The 14,447-nt window shown below is 38.2% G+C and overlaps 1 protein-coding gene across 1 annotated transcript; it reads right to left on the reverse strand.

Moving 5' to 3' along the window:
* Positions 1-2,404: 2,404 nt before the first annotated feature.
* On the reverse strand, positions 2,405-3,057 carry LOC109411420 (perlucin-like protein). The gene is made up of 2 exons (XM_029876353.2): positions 2,899-3,057; positions 2,405-2,843 (listed from the first exon to the last, which is right to left on the reverse strand). The coding sequence occupies exons 1-2, from the start codon at positions 2,995-2,997 to the stop codon at positions 2,466-2,468; spliced, it is 477 nt and encodes a 158-aa protein (XP_029732213.1). The 5' UTR covers positions 2,998-3,057; the 3' UTR covers positions 2,405-2,465.
* Positions 3,058-14,447: the final 11,390 nt, after the last annotated feature.

The raw sequence follows: 14,447 nt of genomic DNA on the forward strand, positions 1-14,447 counted from the left end.
GTATACCCAATGGTTAAGGCTTTGGATCGCCAGTCCTGAGGCGGTGGATAAGCTTCCCGCTCCGGTCGGAAAGTTTTCTCGACACTCTGCCCATAGTGTATCATTGTGGATGCCTCACAATACACAAATTCATGCAATGGCAGGCAGAGAATTTATAACTGTGAAGGTACTAAGTTGAAAAAAGGCATGCCAGTTCCAATAAGAAAATACAGCTATAAAGAAGAAGATCTGAATGAATTTGTGAAGAAAACCTTGGATGAAAATATACATGAATTGGATAGTGGATGTATTTTGGCCCGGGCAGGTATTTTGGCCCACCTTGGAAATGTTATTACATTTATCATATAATCTCTACAAAATCTTGGCAAATTATTATTAGAACTTCCAATAATCCTTCACCAGATTTTTACAGAGATTCTATGATAAATGTAATAAAATTCCCTAGATGGGCCAAAATACGTCCATTACTCCACATGTATAAATATTAAGAAGAACCTCAGCAGAACATTGCTGAAATCTCATTGAAAGAGTTCTTAGATCAGCTCTCGAAAAAAAAAACCAGAGCTGAAACAGTTACTTAAGGCATTTCTGAAAAATGCATGAGGGAATGTTTAAATCAATCGCTAATGGAATGTATTTGAAGGATGCCTGCAAGAGTTCTTGGAAAAATATCTGAAGAAATTCATAAAGGAACTCGAGGCATGTTTGATGGAAGTTCGTGAAGAAATACCACTATTTCCTCGTTCCTTCTGAAATCCTTCTGAATTCTTCTCCAGGGAACCATTCTGAATCAAATATTGAGGATATTCGTGGAGACATTGCTGTAGGAATCTCTTGGGCAAAAATTTATGATTTGGGGAATCCCCGAAAAAATGCCATAAGAATTTATTAAATGTAATACTGAATGTCTGGTTAATAACCCCTGAGAAGATTCGACTCCAATCGTTGCTGAAGACTTGTTGGAGCTTGTTGAAGAAACCTTAACTTGTACTGCCGTAACTATTATACGACATGCGTGTTGCTTGGGATGGTCTCTATGAGAAATGGTCATCAGGATGAGTTGAAATGCAGCAGTAATAGAACTGAATACGAAACGGATTATAAATCGGTTAGACATGCCAATAATAGGGCACGATCGGTGAAGTACTAGACTTGTACATATAGTAATGGACTGAATGTTTGTATGGTGAGAAGGTAATAAAATAGTGCAAAAAGTGTGGGTATTATGTTTCTTTTCCTAATTTGATGATCGGGTAACTGTGTCGTTGTTTTCTTCATTTCTTGCAACTTACAGAGAGTTATCTAAAACTTTGCACAAATAGCATCAAGTTAGGCAAGGAATCATATAACACACGCTTTTTGTACTATTTCGGCACTGTTCCTCATACAAATTAAAGTCATATTGCATGGTTTAAGAGACCTCGTAAAACAGCGGACATCTATAATTTTCTGAATACAAAACTTTGAATTCTAGACATGTTTCCCATTTGGTATGGGTGTGCTCATATTGTAAAGTTTGAAAACCCTACTAAATGAGCTCCAACTTGAGAGATAGATCATCTTGAATTTTGGACCGCCATTTTGGATTCTCCTGTAACCATTTTTATACTACGAACATCTTCCCCATGCCAAATACACTAATCTTGCATAGTTTTGGAACTTTAACTTTCATAAAACAGCCGCACTCTTGTATTTCGAACTGCTACATTAGAATCTTGGATCACCATTTTTGGATTCTGAACATCTGTGTCATATCAAATATACCCATATTGCATAGTTTTAGAGCTCAAAACTGTAGCAAACAACCGCCATCTTAATTTGTTGTCCGCTTTCTTGGATTTTAGACAACCATCTTTGATTTTTGGTCACCGTTTTTGAACTCCGAAAATCTACCCCATATCGAATATACACATATTGCAGATTATAAAGCTCAAAACTCCACAACACAGCCACTATATAGGATTTTATGGTCCTCATTTCTGGACTCCGAGCATCTTCTCCATACGAAATATATCTATATTACCCATGTTTTATTTCGTGGGAATTCGATTGGGCTCTCGGGGTCTGTTCCCTTGACTAATTAGTTATTTTTAATCTTTTTTTCGTTATTATTTCGTATTGGATGCTCTATTCATGTTATACAATTGTTATTTTACCCAAGTTTCAAACTTGGAAAATATGATAATATTTGTTTTCACATAGAGCTTTTTTATAGCACAATAATTCGTTTTTTGAGTGAACATATACCTTTCAGTACACTTTGTTGTTTGTTTTACGAGAAAGGCAAATTACATTTTTTTTAAATCAGAAAACAAAAAAAAAGAGCAGAAGTGCAGTGATTAGTTGACCCAACAACAATTCGGCTAATGGCCTTCGGCCGAATGAATTGACACCACCCAAAAACTGCATTATAACTTCTTCTTCTTCTTCTGATTTATTGAACCCGTTCGCACTAAAATCAAATGCTAAAACTCTTGAATGCACGTGCTTTGTCCCGCACTCTCACAGATGGCATACAGCTCCGTGCTGCACGGAGCGTCATTCCAGGTCCAGTTGAATCCCTGCTTGGGCCAGTAGTACAGCACCACACAATGTTCACCGCGACCGCTGGGCTCGCCGGGTTTCCAGCGGGAGAAACGCATCCGCGCTCCGGTGTTGTGCCACACGAAGTTACCCGTCCGAGCCAAATCCGTGGCACCCAGCCAAACTCCGAAGAATCCGGACAGGTGCAGTTCCTCGGCTTGGGCGGCTTCCACAGCGGCGTTTTGCTTTTCCTCCGAGTCCAGTATGGCCAGTTGCTTGTTCATCCGGTGGCAGTACTCCGCCGCCTCAAACCAATTGCTCTGCGAATTGTTTGTAGATTTTTTGGGGTGTCTTTTACAAAACATGGATAGTTACCGTGTAAGTTGCAATGTGGTATTTAGGTTGGGACGATGTACAATGACTGTAACAACAAGATGATATCAACAGCAATAGACATTTGAGAATAAACTTCATTTTAAGTAACGTTTTGACAACCAATCGCAAAATTCTACTGAACAGCTCAAGTCTCGCAATTATACTAGCTCTGTAACGTAATTTCACAGAAGTACAAGTTACAGATTGTGTCCTCATTACGTTATCTGCAATTCTAAACCTTCGAACGAAATACAAATAATATTATTATTACTGATTGAAATGAGGCACTCAATGCGGGGTGAAAGTGTAACTCTATACTGGATGCAATTTCAAAACAACTGATTATGCAACATTTTTTGCAAAAGGTATGAGAATCTAACCTTCATGCATGTAACGAGTGGCTATTAACATTTGTAATTAATTTAGCATTGTTTGTCAACCTATGTAAATCTGTCGTCTTAGTTTCTGGAAGGGAAGCATATTTTTCAACTTAATTCAATAATATGCATTAGTAGAATTTCGAAGAAAGGAAAGATGATAGAATAATAAAAGGCAGACTTTAAAAAGTAACAGTTGTCATAAGGCCACCAAACCCATCTTACTTAACAACAATAAGCGGATCATTACCTGAAATTGAAACATTTGAACTCATCTTAATGCTTTATTTCCTAGACGCACAATAATAAAGACGATTACTTATTGTTCCATTACCGTTGTCTAGCAATAAAAAGCAATTTACTCTTCTTTATCGCCTAATCGGAATAACTTCATATCCTCATGTTACACACGTTGCATAACCAGAAATTTGATGTTACCATGATTACCCACCTCTCCACTCTCATCTCATGGCCATTCTTATCATCAATTGTGTGTTGTTCCGATGTAACCCAGCACAATAATGGAATGGAAATGTGCATTTCCCCATACACAATATTTCACTTTTATTATGCATCAATCAACTCAGCTCGGTAAGATTGGTAAGGTAGGAAGGTGTACGTTGCCAGATAAAGACCATCTGAATTGTGGGTTGCCTTTGACCATCAAATGCAATTACAGTGGAGGTCCGATTTATGGAAATGGCATTGAATTTCTTAAAATTTCAAAACAATGAATAACTTACAATCAGTAATAATGATCAGACAAAATGAGACACTAGCATTTTTTTTCTAAATATTCGTCCACTTGCATGCATGCATCGAATCGAAAAAACAGGAATACACAATAAGCTCTTGCATCCGTATCCTTTTCCCGAGAAATGATGCCACTCGTGTATTGTAAACAGGAAGATGCTGGGGTATTTATGATATGAAAAACTAAACTATGTATAATATGGGTGGGTGGCTAGGTAGGTACTCGATATGAGCACGATACGAGCAGCCAGCAAAAGTAACATCGGAAGCAGCACAACACATGTCCTGATCTCAGTCAATAAGGGACCAACCCTTGGCCTGGCCTCGGCCAACCTTCGGTCCGAAGAGTTTGATCTTGCGAGCGAGAAGAAATAAAAAACAACATCACGTCGCCGATGATGGTTGGAAAGTCGGCGATGATTGAGATGCCAACGGGAACAACTAAAGGGAATGTTGCATGTACCTACTACGTAGTGCACTGCAATGGCAAACCATACTTCCCCTTCGGACTCCATGTGTGGGTTGTTCCATAGGAAATGGCCAAAATTGAGTGTAAACTTTGTACGTAGTTCAAATCAAAAATAATATATTTGGCAGCATTGCCATGAACATTTATTTTGAAGCCTTTGAGTTTTCCTGCGAAATTCTTAGTTGACAACCTGGAAGAAGCTTCCTTCTACTTTCTGGTCATCACAAGTTTCTACGCTTTTCCCTACACTGAACTACAAATCAACCCAAATTTAAGTTGTTTTGACGCAATCCCGGTCATCCGTGGAATTACTCAAATTTGTGTCAAACAGCGATATAAGTGGTGAGAGAGAGTGAGTGAGTGTGTGAGAGAAGAGGAGCGATATAGAGCTCCATCTGACATTTCTTCAGGATTTTTATGAGTTCCTTCCAGGAATCCTACAAGAACCTCTATCAGTATTCCTCAAAAAACTTCTTCGGGATTTTTTCCTGGAGAACCTTCAACGATTCTTTCAGGAAATACTTTTGAGTTTGCTTCAAGATTCCTATACCGAACTCTTTCGGAATTCCGGCCTTCTATCAGGAATTGTATCTGGAATTTATTCAGAAACTCCTTCGTGGATTTCTTCAGATACTTCTGCGGGATTCCATTTAGAACTTTTCCTGGGATTCCTCTCGGGAAGTTCTTCTGGATTTTTTTCAGAAACTGCTTCCCGAATTTATTCAGGAACTCTTTCCATGATTTATCTAGGAACTCTTCTGACGACACTATCGAAGAGTGTCGTTTGGAATTCCTGGATGGAATTCCTTGAGGATTCCCGAAACTACATCAGAAATCCCGGAAAAAAACCTAGAAGTCTTAAAAGGAATCCCAGAAAAAAAACCTCCTGGAAGGCCTTCAAAGGGAACTCAAGAAGGAACCCCAAAGTGGAGCGGACCTGGTGTGATGATTAGAACACTTGGCTATCACTCCGAGGACCTGGGATTGAATCCCACTCCCGACAAACTCGCAAAAAAATATGTGAGTTCTTACTTCGGAAGGGAAGTAAAGCGTGGGTCCCGAGATGAACTGGCCCAGGGCTAAAAATCTCTGTTAACAGAAAAAAGGAACCCCAAAAAGAATCTCTCTCTGAGGAATCACAGATGGAAATCCAAGAGAAAAAAATGTGGAGAAACCACGGAAAGAATTCCTAGAAGAATCTCAGAAGAAAATACGGAAGCAATCTTGGAAGGAGCAATCCTAGAGGAATCTAAAAATTTTAATTCTAGAGAAATTGCGGAAACAATTTAGAAAAAATCTAGGAAGCTCCTGAAATGAACTCAGAAGGTTATTTCTTAAGCAAACCAGGAAAGAATATTTGCTGGTGATAGAAGCCCGTGAGTATTTCCTGGAGGAATCCCGGTATATGATCTTGAATGAATCCGAGAAAGATCCTTTCTAGGAATAACAATAGAATCTTATCAAGAACTCGCTGGAATCTCACGAGAAATTCCTGGAGGAGTCCTGAGATAGTTTTGTGGAAAAATCGTGAATGATTCCTGGCATTCCTGTGGAGAGGTGCCACTGTGACGCCATCAAGTCATAAATCAGCACACTTTCCCACGCTCGCGACCTCATGAAATAAATCCAACCACCCATGAAAAGCTGGCAAAATTCTCTTAGTCCGAAAGATGATGCCATTTTTCAAAGACCAAATCGCAAACAACAAAGCTTGTGCAGATCTGTAAAGGTCTGTAATTGTCCGCCAACAAATGTGGAAGTCCGCAGACCTATAATGGGCATTTAAGGTTATTTAAGGTCGTTGAAGGTTTGTAAATGTTTGCAAGGTCAGTTTGGGCCTGTGAAGACCAACGAAGGACCTCAAGATGTTTAGTAGATCTGTAAAAAAAATTCAAAAATATATGCACGTTCTGTTCGCATAAGTTTTTTTTTCAATATATGAAAAACTAATGTGGGAGTTGAATAACATCCTGTAGAATTTCTCTATTAAGTCCATGTAACGTTTGATAAATCTTTACAAAGATTTGCAATAGTCGTGAACAATATGCTTAAACCTGCTTGTGCATTTGGGTCATTTTAACCCAAACAATTTACTACGTCAGCGAGCTTTATCCAACGCATTAGAAAGGTTAAACTCTGTGACTACAAACCAACTACTGTTTGATCACTTTGTGTTTACTGAATTTCATTGGGTGTTCAGATTAGCGTTTGAAAACAATTTAAATGTATACGACAAATATTAACCCGCTTCATCAAGTTGCTGAACCTGCACCGTGCTCGCGCTGTATACGACGAGCGAGGTTTTATGGAAGTGTTGTACTTTTTACAACGGAGCGCGCCCTGAAGGGTTGAATGTGTAGTTGAGTATCAAAATTTAAGATCATAACAACAAAGCAAATCATGGTTAGAGGTTGATTATAAATCATGTATATCAAACTTCAATTATCTCAGAGCCTGTTCTCCAAACAAAAGCTTCGGTCCTGCTGTGGAGAACAAACATTTTCCACAGACACCTCCTACTTTGAAAAATCATAACTCAAGAACGAAGCATCGCAGACATATTTTTTTGTGAAATCATAAGCAAATTCTCACCAATTCCTAGATGGATTTCTAGAGGAAATTCTGTACAAATTCCTGGCGGAATCCCTGGAGAAGTTCCTGGAGTAATGCCTGGAGCATTAGAGAAATTTCTGATGAAATTCCAAGATAAATTTCTGAAAGAATTTCCAGAGGAATTTCTGGAGGAATTCCAGGAGGAATTCTTGGAGGCATTCTTGGAGGGATTTCTAGAGGAATTACTGGATGAATCTCACGTAAGAATCCTTAGAGGAATCCCTGAAGGAACTTCTGGTATAAAGGGCGAACACGAAATTATTACGACACCGAAAATGTCATGCCAATTTTCTTATAATGTTTAGAATCAAACTCAAATTTTAGGGTAGTTTTATACATATATTTACTTCAAAAATCAAAAGAAAAGTTAATCGATGGAGCCTTGAGTGTAAAATTGAACGCATTTTCGCTTGATGCCCTCCATCAAAGTCTTTACAGTGTCATCCGGTACCAGTTTCTCAGGTTTTTTTTCCATTTTCTTATCATATCCTTCTCGTCTTTGACTGTCTTCTTGCTCTTCCGAAGTTCCCGCTTCATCATTGCCCAGTACTGCTCCACCCACGGTGTGTTGTGTAGAACAACTTTATAATAAAAAAATAAGTAAGTCTGAAATTTTGCCCAACGATACTTTGGGCCATTCGCTTCAATTTGCTGGGTCGGTGGAAAACATCCATCGGGGGGTCTAGAACAAATTTTTTTTTGAAGGTTTTTCATGCAAAAACTGTTAAAAGCGCATATTGTAAATTATTGCATCTCCTACAAATAGTCACAACTTTTTTGTCGTTGAAGATAGAACCATAAAATTTTCAGGCGTTTCGAAGTAGTATGTGTAGATGACTGTGTGAAAATTTCATTGAAATATGTTGAATGGTTTTCAAATAATAGCAAAACTATCAAACGCATTCTAAAATACTAAGCTTAGTAGCAAAAGTCCAACCAACTATCTATTTTTTTAAATAATAATACATGAAAAATATTTAATACTAAGCACCTTGAGTCATTATAATGGCGGTACTGTGGAAACTTGTTTTTCAAATGATGAACAGATACATAGTCAAATACATGAAAGGAAAACACACACAGCCATTATGTAGCTTTTCACTAAAATATTAATTATTTATTTCAAGAACGTGGTTTTGCGTATACATGTTCATTTTTTCCATTTTTTTAAATGATTAAGGTCTTATCTAAGTATCAAATTGCAAACGAAAGGCTTTAGGGGAGCGTTGCGCAATAACTTAGATTACAAAAAAAAAACTGTTTATTTTTTTCGAAAGATATAGTTTTATGTTAAAAATATTCTACTAGTAAACAACGCCCTAACAATGACCATGCTTGAAGGTTTCAAATTACACAGAAAATATTTTTTCAGACATCATATGCAAATCGATGAGACTATTTAAATCATTGTTATCAAATTGTTTTTCCTAGGCTTCATGTTGAACAGCCTAATTTTCATGCTTAATGTAGAACAATTTCAATAAGTACTCCTTTCTTTCAACTATTTCAACTTTCAACTTATTCTTTCAGTACTTATTATCAGTTATTTGTTAATAAATGGTGGCATAAGCAATAAGCATCATATTGCTATTGAATTCAAAGACAAACTTAAGTTTAGGTCCAACAGCTATGTCAAATATCGTGGAATAATACGGAAACTATGTTTAGTACCGTAAAGTTGCTTTAGATCGAATATTGCCCAACTGAATTATGTTTTGAATTCAGTTCTCGTATATTGTGTCCTTCGAGACAGTGGTTTAATGTTGACTCATAACCACAACTTCAATGTTATTATGATGTCTTTAACAGAATAAACTTGTTTTTATTCTTTGACTTAGGTGAAATACTATTTAATTTTGAGCTTGTAAACATTAATTCCAAATTAATTTAGTTTCTGTACTTTTTCCTCGAAACAGAGATGTTTCCCAATCCTCGAGTGCTTTTCTTGGCTTATCAAATAACATTCAAATATTTTTTAAGGAAGGCCGACATGCTCAGCAGTCATGATAAATTTGTTTATTATAGGATTCGTAATAAAGGTGTACTTGTACTTGTGAACATGTATACGCAAAACCACGTTCCTGAAATAAATAATTAATACTTTTGTGAAAAGCTACATAATGGCAGTGTGTGTTTTCCTTTCATGTATTTGACTATGTATGTATCTGTTCATCATTTGAAAAACAAGTTTTCACAGTACCGCCGTCATAATGACTCAAGGTGCTCAAAATTAAATATTCTTCATGTATTATTATATAAAAATATAGATATTTTGTTGGACTTTTTCTACTAAGCTTAGTATTTTAGAATGCGTTTGATAGTTTTGGTATTATTTGAAAACCATTCAACATATTTCAATGAAATTTTCACACAGTCATCTACACATACTACTTCGAAACGCCTGAAAATTTTATGGTTCTATCTTCAAAGACAAAAAAGTTGTGACTATTTGTAGGAGATGCAATAATTTACAATATGCGCTTTTAACAGTTTTTGCATGAAAAACCTTCAAAAAAAAATTTTGTTCTGGACCCCCCGATGGATGTTTTCCACCGACCCAGCAAATTGAAGCGAATGGCCCAAAGTATCGTTGGGCAAAATTTCAGACTTACTTATTTTTTTGTTTTAAAGTTGCTCTATAAACACACCGTGCACCGGGCGCAGCTCCAGACAGTTTGACGGATTCATGTGCTTTGGAACAAAATGGACATAATTTTCCTCATACCACTCCAGGACACTTTTAGAATAGTGGTATGATGCCAAATCTGGCCAAAATAGCGGAGCTTCGTCGTGCTGCTGCAAAAACGGCAAAAGGCGCTGCTCTAGGGTAATTCATGTATTTTGGACAGGCTGAGGACAACGTTGGAAAAATCGTCCCCTAGCTTCCTTAGAAAGCAATTGATTATTTTGCAAAGTTACTAATACGCTTATAATATGATTGTACTTTGCGTTCCAGGTGACAAAAACCTCAACGAAAGCATTTTAAGCTGAGAAAGTCACAATTTCCAATCGCCTGTTAGAATCGCATTTTGGACACCGAATATATGTTTTGGACACCCTCAGGTATATATAATTTGGACAGGGCAGTTATCTCAATGTTTAACCATGAATACTGCAAAATCATGGAAGCAACATAAATTAACAAATATTTTCTCACAAATAATCACATTTTTACGCTTAACATTCATCTATTTTGATAACTATTACAGTTTTTGTTAGAATCGAGAAAATATCGCCAGACCTACAGAATACGCCTATAAGTATGCAATCGCACAGTATCCCCATGTAGTTCGTCAGATGACCAAACTATATTTGCAGTAGAAAACCAGTAATGTATTTTGAACACCACCTATTTCAAGCGTTCTAGATGAATGTTAAGAGATTGGCTGCTTAATGCTTCTTTATTGAACATTTTTCATTGTGATAAGGCATACAAATTTCTTACAATTATTCAATTCAACGATTTTGGGGTGAATATTGTATGTGACTGTGAAGTGTATGTCGTCTTGCATACCTGTGCATTTGAGGGGTTTTAGTAAAATAATTTACGTTTTCGATAATTTTGAAGTGAATTCTTAATTGTTAGGCGTATTTTCAACATAAGTCATAAGAATAGGGTCTATTTGATCCAATAATCGATATTGAGAAGTATCTACTTTTATTAGCTCTCCGGAACAAGGCATACATCGCCGTGCATGTCCAAATTATATACATGGGAACGCCCATAAATTACATCACGCTTTGAGGGGGGAGGGGGGGTTCAGCAAAGTGTGACGACCCATACAAAAATTCCAGACGTCCCACACAAAAAGTGTGACATAGGGGGGAGGGGGGGTAGAGAATGGTCAATTTTTGCGTGACGTAATTTATGGACGTTCCCCATGTCCAAATTATATTTTTTACCCTAGGCACTCAGATTTGTAGATCTCGCCAATAACTGTGCCCTATGTCACGAATGGCTAACTCCTCAGTCCGCAAGAGCAGATGACCTGCCAAATGAGATATTTGGAGGCGAACTAAATGTCGATACTTCTTCCTAAATTTGTCGTCCACATGGAACTTGCTATTGCCGGTGAAAAACTCCAACCCCGGAATTTGACATAGCCAAGCCATATTTTGTCAGCATCTTCTCGTAGAGCTTCCGTGCCCGAGTTTTAGCCTTCGATTGTTGCCGCTCATAGTGGTTTGAAAAGTTCTGTACCCTGTATGTGTGTAGTCCAGCTCTCTTCTTTGCATTCTGGACGTAGCTTTGCGACATGCCGATCTTTTTAGCCAAATCACGGCTTGAGACGTTGGGATTTGCTTTAATCAACGGCTTCACCTTTCCCTCCGTCTTTTTGTTCTGCGGTCCCGGTTTTTTTCCAACTCTTATGCCGTGGTCCAACGTCAACCGCTTCTGGAACCGCTTCAACACTCTGGAGACGGTTGAATGGTGAATTTTCAACATTTTTCCCAACTGCCGGTGCGACAGGTCAGGAAATTCCAGGTGTTTGGAAAGAATTTGTTCTCTCAACTCGCGTTAGCACACCTCCATTTTCGTTGAATTGAAAAACACGACTTCGAGTTTGACAGCATGTAAACAATACACATCAATGAGAAAGTGTGCAAAATATGGTTGATTTTTACGCAATGGTAAAAAAAGTTATGCCCTGTTGAATGTGTCGCAATAAATTCGTGTTTGCCCTTTATTCCTGGAGGAATTCCTGGTGGAGTTTCTGGAAGAATACGTGAAATAACTCCTGGACGGATTTCTAGAGGAATCCCTGGAGTTGAAATTCATGGAATAACTCCTGGAGGAAACCTGCAAGAATTTCCGGAGGAATTCCTTGGAAAAATTCCAGGGGGATGACGAAGGGCCAGAATCATCTACCCAGCATTCAATTCAACATGGCGTCCAATGTTTTTGTTTCGATTGCTTAATTCATGGAAAAAATGCGCTAGAAACATCGACACTGCTTCGCTGCTACACATAATATTGTGCAAAGTGATAAGGAAAGAGAAACAATCATCAAAAACAATGATTTCGTTTGAAATGTGTAATTTCTGAAATAAGCACTAGCAACACACGAGCCACACACCCGAAAATCAGATGCAAGTTAGGGTAAACCGACCAGAAAGTGGGTACCAAAACGCGCCGTACCAAAAATGATGTTGGGTGGAGCGGCGATGTACCGAGTTTGACAGCCGTGCCACCCCACTGAAAAATTCCTATAGAATTTCCTGAAGAATCTCATGAAAAAAAATCTGAAACAATCCCTGAAGGATTTCCTGTAGAAATTCCTGGAGGAATGCTGTAAGAATTTCCGAAGAAATTCCTGGATCAATTTCTGAAGAAATTCCTGTAGGATATTCAGAAAAAATGCCTGGGGTAAATCTTGGTGGAATTCCTGGAGGAGTCTCTGGAGAAATGCCTGGATGAAATCCTGGAGGAATGCCTGGAATAATTCCTGGATAAATTCCCAGGGAAATTGCTGAGGGTATTTCTGAAGGAATCATTGGAAGATTTCCTGGAGGATTCCTGAAGAAATCCTTGAAAGAATTCTTAGAGGAATCTCAGGAGGAATTCATGCAGGAACTCCTGGAGGAATTCTTGGAATAATGCCTTGAAAAACTCCGGGCAGAATTTCTGGAGAAATTTCTGGAGAAATTGCAGTAGTAATATCTGAAGGAATTTCTACATGAATTCCTGAAGGAATTCCTATATTAATTCCTCGAGGACTTTATGAAAGAATTCCTGGGGTATTTCTGAAGAAACCTTTTAAGAAATTCCTGGAAAAATTCTTAGAGAAATTTCTACAGAAATTCTTGGAAGATTCCCTGGGGGAATTCTTGCAAAGAACCCTTGAGGAATCCCTGAAACAAATTTCTGGAGGAACCACAGGAGGAATTCCTGTAGGATCTTCCGGACAATTTCCAGGCGGAATCCCAGGAGGAATTACTGGACAAATTTCTATAGGGAATCTTGGGGAAATTCAATGGAACTAATCATGGAAGAATTCCAGGAGGAATCCCTAAATCAATTTTTTGAGGAATCCTTCAATGAATTCCTGGAAAAATCTGTAGAGAAATTCAGGAAGGAAGCCATGGAGAAATTTCTGAAGAAATTCCTAGAGAAATTCCTAGAGAAATTCCTAGAGGAATTCTGAGAGGAATTTCTGGTGGAGTTCCAGGAGAAATTTCCAGAGGAATTTCTGGAGGAATTCCAGGAGCAATTTCAGAAGGAATTGCTGGAAGAAATACTGGAGGAATCATCGGTAGAATTTCTGGGGGAATCTATGAAATAATTCCTGGAGGAATGTGTAGAGGAAACCGTGGAGAAGAAATTCCTGGATTAATTCTTGGAGGAACCCTGGAAGGATTTCTGGAGGAATTCCTGGATGGATTTCAGGAGGAATTCCTGGAAGAATTCCTGAAGGAATTGCTGTACGTATTTCCGGAAAATTTCTCGGAGGTATTCCTGAAGAAATACCTGGGGTAATTCCTTGTGAAATTCGTGGTACAACTCCTGGAGGAATCCGTGGAGAAATGCCTGGATGAAATCCTGGAAGAATGCCAGGAGGAATACCTGGAATAATTCTTGAATTGATTCCGGAAAGAATTTCTGGAGAATTTTTCAAAAGAATCTCTTGAGGATTTCCTGGAGGATTATTGAAAAAATATTTGAAGGAATTCGTAGAGAAATCTCAGGAGGAATTCATGCAGGAATCCCAGGAAGAATTATTGGAATAATTCTTGGATAAACTGCGGTAGGAATTCTTGCGGAAATTTCTTAATGAATCCCTTAAGGATTTTCTAGATAAATTCTTGGAGAAATTGAGGTAGTAATTTCTGAAGGAATCCTGGAGGAATCCCTTTAGAAATCTCTGGAGGCATGCCTGAAGGACCTCCTGGATAAATTCCTGGAGACATGCCTGTATCAATTTCTGGAGGAATCTCTCGAGAAATTCCTTAAAAAATCCCTGGAGGAAACCCTGGATAATTTCCTTGAAGAATCCCTGAAGAAATTCCTGGACTAATGCCTGGAGCAATCTCTGTATAAATTCCTAGATGAATTCCTGGTGGAGTTTTTAGAAGAATTCTGGAAGGGACCTCCAGAAGAAGTCCGGAGCAATCTCTAGATGAATTCCTGGAGAAATCCCGGGATGAGTCCATGGAGAAACTCTCAGAAGAAGTTTCTGAAGAAACCTCTTGAAAAATGACTAGAGGAATCCTTAGCGAAATTTCTTGAGAAATTCTTGGAAGAATCCCTGGGAAAATTCTTGGAAAAATCTCTGGAGAAATCCCTGAAGCAATTTCTGGAGGAATGCCTGAAAAGTTCTGAACAAATTCCTGCAGGA

The sequence above is a fragment of the Aedes albopictus genome, chromosome 3 (assembly GCF_035046485.1).
Source record: "Aedes albopictus strain Foshan chromosome 3, AalbF5, whole genome shotgun sequence".
Taxonomy (NCBI): Eukaryota; Metazoa; Arthropoda; class Insecta; order Diptera; family Culicidae; genus Aedes; species Aedes albopictus.

What these genes read in the sequence shown, in the direction of transcription:
- LOC109411420 (XM_029876353.2), bottom strand. Translation starts at nt 2,997, where the DNA reads ATGAAGTTTATTCTCAAATGTCTATTGCTGTTGATATCATCTTGTTGT. An exon ending in ACCACATTGCAACTTACACG is followed by an intron (nt 2,844 to 2,898) that starts GTAACTATCCAT and finishes AACAATTCGCAG; the next exon opens with AGCAATTGGTTTGAGGCGGC.